Below are 2815 nucleotides of genomic sequence, written 5' to 3' on the forward strand. Positions count from 1 at the left end.
GATCATATCCCATCGTGATCTGAAGGAATTCTGGAAAAATGCCATCTTTAAGGATGTGTGCTGTATGCAGTGTGCTATAATCAGCTGCTTTTTCCACAAAGGACACAGACTGCAGCTGCACAGATTCTTATTGCAAAGACTTGCTGGGAATGACCTGTAGGTTTGCAAATGCAAATTGGCTGTTAAGATGGTAATTAAACAGTTACCACTGACAGTGTGCTCGCACTGACTCCCCAACGCAGCTGTCCACTGCTTTCAGCTTCAAATCCAGACAAATCTCAGGCCTGAATAGAGATGGGTGCATCTCAATGGTCACTTGGAGACGCTGACCCTCAGACTGTTGCTATAGAGTGTGTGATGGCGGTAGTGGACACGGGGCTGTGAGAGGGGGATTTAATCGGTGTAGAGTGTGTGATTGGGAGGGGAGTGGACATGGGGCTGTGGGAGGGGGAGTAAATGGGTGTAGAGTGTGTGATGGGGGGAGTGGACATGGGGCTGTGGGAGGGGAAGTAAATGGGTGTAGAGTGTGTGATGGGGGGGAGTGGACGTGGGGCTGTGGGAGGGGGAGTAAATGGGTGTAGAGTGTGTGATGGTGGGGAGTGGACGTGGGGCTGTGGGAGGGGGAGTAAATGGGTGTAGAGTGTGTGATGGGGGGGAGTGGACGTGGGGCTGTGGGAGGGGGAGTAAATGGGTGTAGGGTGTGATGGGGGGAGCAGGGGAGTGAGCATGTGGCTAGGGAGGGGGTTAAATGGCTGTTGGGGACTTGGGAAGTTATGTATGTAGTGAATTTCCATAATGGCAGAGAGCCAATACTATCTATGGAGAAAGAAATTCTTGCTGTTTTCTACCTTAGAGACCGTGGCTCTATCTGATGTTAGCCCTGGTGTGACAGTGCAGGATTGGGTGTGTCTGCCTGTATCACAGAGCTCTTGTCTCCGGACTGGGACTCTGACTGGATCAACTGAGCGCGGTGTATTTCTGGGGGTTTGAGGCTGTAGCATTTTCTGCCCCTTTGAAGTAAGTAGTGATGGTTTGAAAGCTGCGCTGGGCTGGTCCCTGTTGTGGGACTGGTGGCCTCTGTTTGGTGGCTGGAGAGTGAAGATATCTGACAGGACATGTCCTGCTTTACCCACTCACGCAGGTACATGTCTATCACGGCCTTGTCTTTGCCTGTGCGCCGCTTCTTGGGAAGTTTGAGGACGTCGACTGCCATGAATTCGTCAGGAATCCTTATTCGCTGGTCGACCCAATGGGGGAACAGTTCCTGCTTGATGGTGTTGAGGGGCAGGCTGGGTAATGGCCAGGTCTTATCCCCAACTTTGGTCTTCAGCACGAGCTGGCCCAGCTGGTTGCGCACTAACTCGTACAAGATCCCAAAATCGTGCTGCTGCAGCATTAAGTTCAGGTTGATTTGCTGATCACCTCCTATCTGTCTGGAGGTATCAGCCGTAGGAGGGGAAGAGGGATTGGTGCTGGGGTTCCAAATTGGCTTTGGCCAGCAGACACCCTGACGGAGAGTGGAGCAGGTCCCGGTTTTCGGCTCCGGGAATGGGTGGGCCCTTCCCTTCTTCGTATCTTTGCTCCCATCTGACTTTTCCCTCTGTGTTTTCCCCTTGGGTCGGCAAGGCCCTGTCTGTTTGGTGAAGGGCACCAGTTTGTAACTAGCCCAATCGCCACTCCTCCCGTCGATCTTCACCGACTCCCTCAGCTGACTGGTCACGTGATCGGCTGTCGTTGCCCGTGGCTTGACAAAGCTGCTCGATAGCCTCAGAAGGTGGGAAAGTTGCTTCTTGTCTAACCACAGTCTGTAGGATTTGTTGGCAATGGATTCCATCTCTGTCTGCAGCAACACAAGCCATCAGCACACTTTAATACGCTGTAAACCTTCATCAATGCAAACATTACCTAATGACACACCCAGTGTTCGCTGACTAAGACAAACTTTGGTGCAATTGGGAAGATGGTGCAGAGGAACTGCCACATTTTTTGCCTCAGTCACAGGCAAGCCTTTCATTTATCGATGGTCCAGTGTTTTACTCCGTGGACTAAACATCAGGTTTATGATGCAGTGTGGCGCTGCCAGGGGTCAGTTTCGCACTGGCCGAGGTTACCATGAAGATCCTGCCTTCTCAGCCTTGCCCCTCACCCGAAGTTAATCTCACTAATTTCTCTAAAGAGAGACAGAGCACCCCAAAGAGACAATGTCAGAAATCACACGACACCAGAATATAGTCCAACCAGTTTAGTTGAAATTGCAGGCTTTCGGAGTCTCTCTCCATTCTTCAGGTGTTAGTGAGACAGGTAGTATCAGACTCAGGATTTATAAGTAAAAGATCAAAGGGTCACACCACTGATGCAAATGTGTTGAACAAACCTAAGATAGCTCCCAATGGGGGATCACATCAGTGATCAAGGACATTCAGCCTCAGATCTTCGGGTAAACGCCCTCCAACGCGGCCTTCGGGATATACAACAACGCAGAGTCACCGAGCAGAGGCTGATAGCCAGGTCTGGTTCCCATGAGGACGGCCTTAACCGGGATCTTGGGTTCATGTTGTGCTATAGGTGACCCCACCACACTATACATTCTCTCTCTCACACACACACTCTCACACACACACGCTCACACACACACACACACACACACACTCGCTCACATACACACATACACACACTCGCCCACATACACACACTCGCTCACACACACACACACTCGCTCACATACACACACACACACACTCGCTCACATACACACACTCGCTCACATACACACACTCGCTCACATACACACACACACTCGCTCACATACACACAC

General features: G+C 51.2%; 1 protein-coding gene across 1 annotated transcript; it reads right to left on the minus strand.

The window, feature by feature from the left end:
• Positions 1-874: 874 nt before the first annotated feature.
• LOC125481637 (ankyrin repeat domain-containing protein 53-like) lies at positions 875-1834 on the minus strand. Its single transcript, XM_048593458.1, has one exon. It carries the CDS (start codon positions 1832-1834, stop codon positions 875-877), a length of 960 nt encoding a protein of 319 aa, XP_048449415.1.
• Between the last annotated feature and the right edge of the window lie 981 nt (positions 1835-2815).

Source organism: Rhincodon typus, unplaced genomic scaffold, assembly GCF_021869965.1.
Source record: "Rhincodon typus isolate 14 unplaced genomic scaffold, sRhiTyp1.1 hic_rhity00002902, whole genome shotgun sequence".
Lineage (NCBI taxonomy): Eukaryota > Metazoa > Chordata > Chondrichthyes > Orectolobiformes > Rhincodontidae > Rhincodon > Rhincodon typus.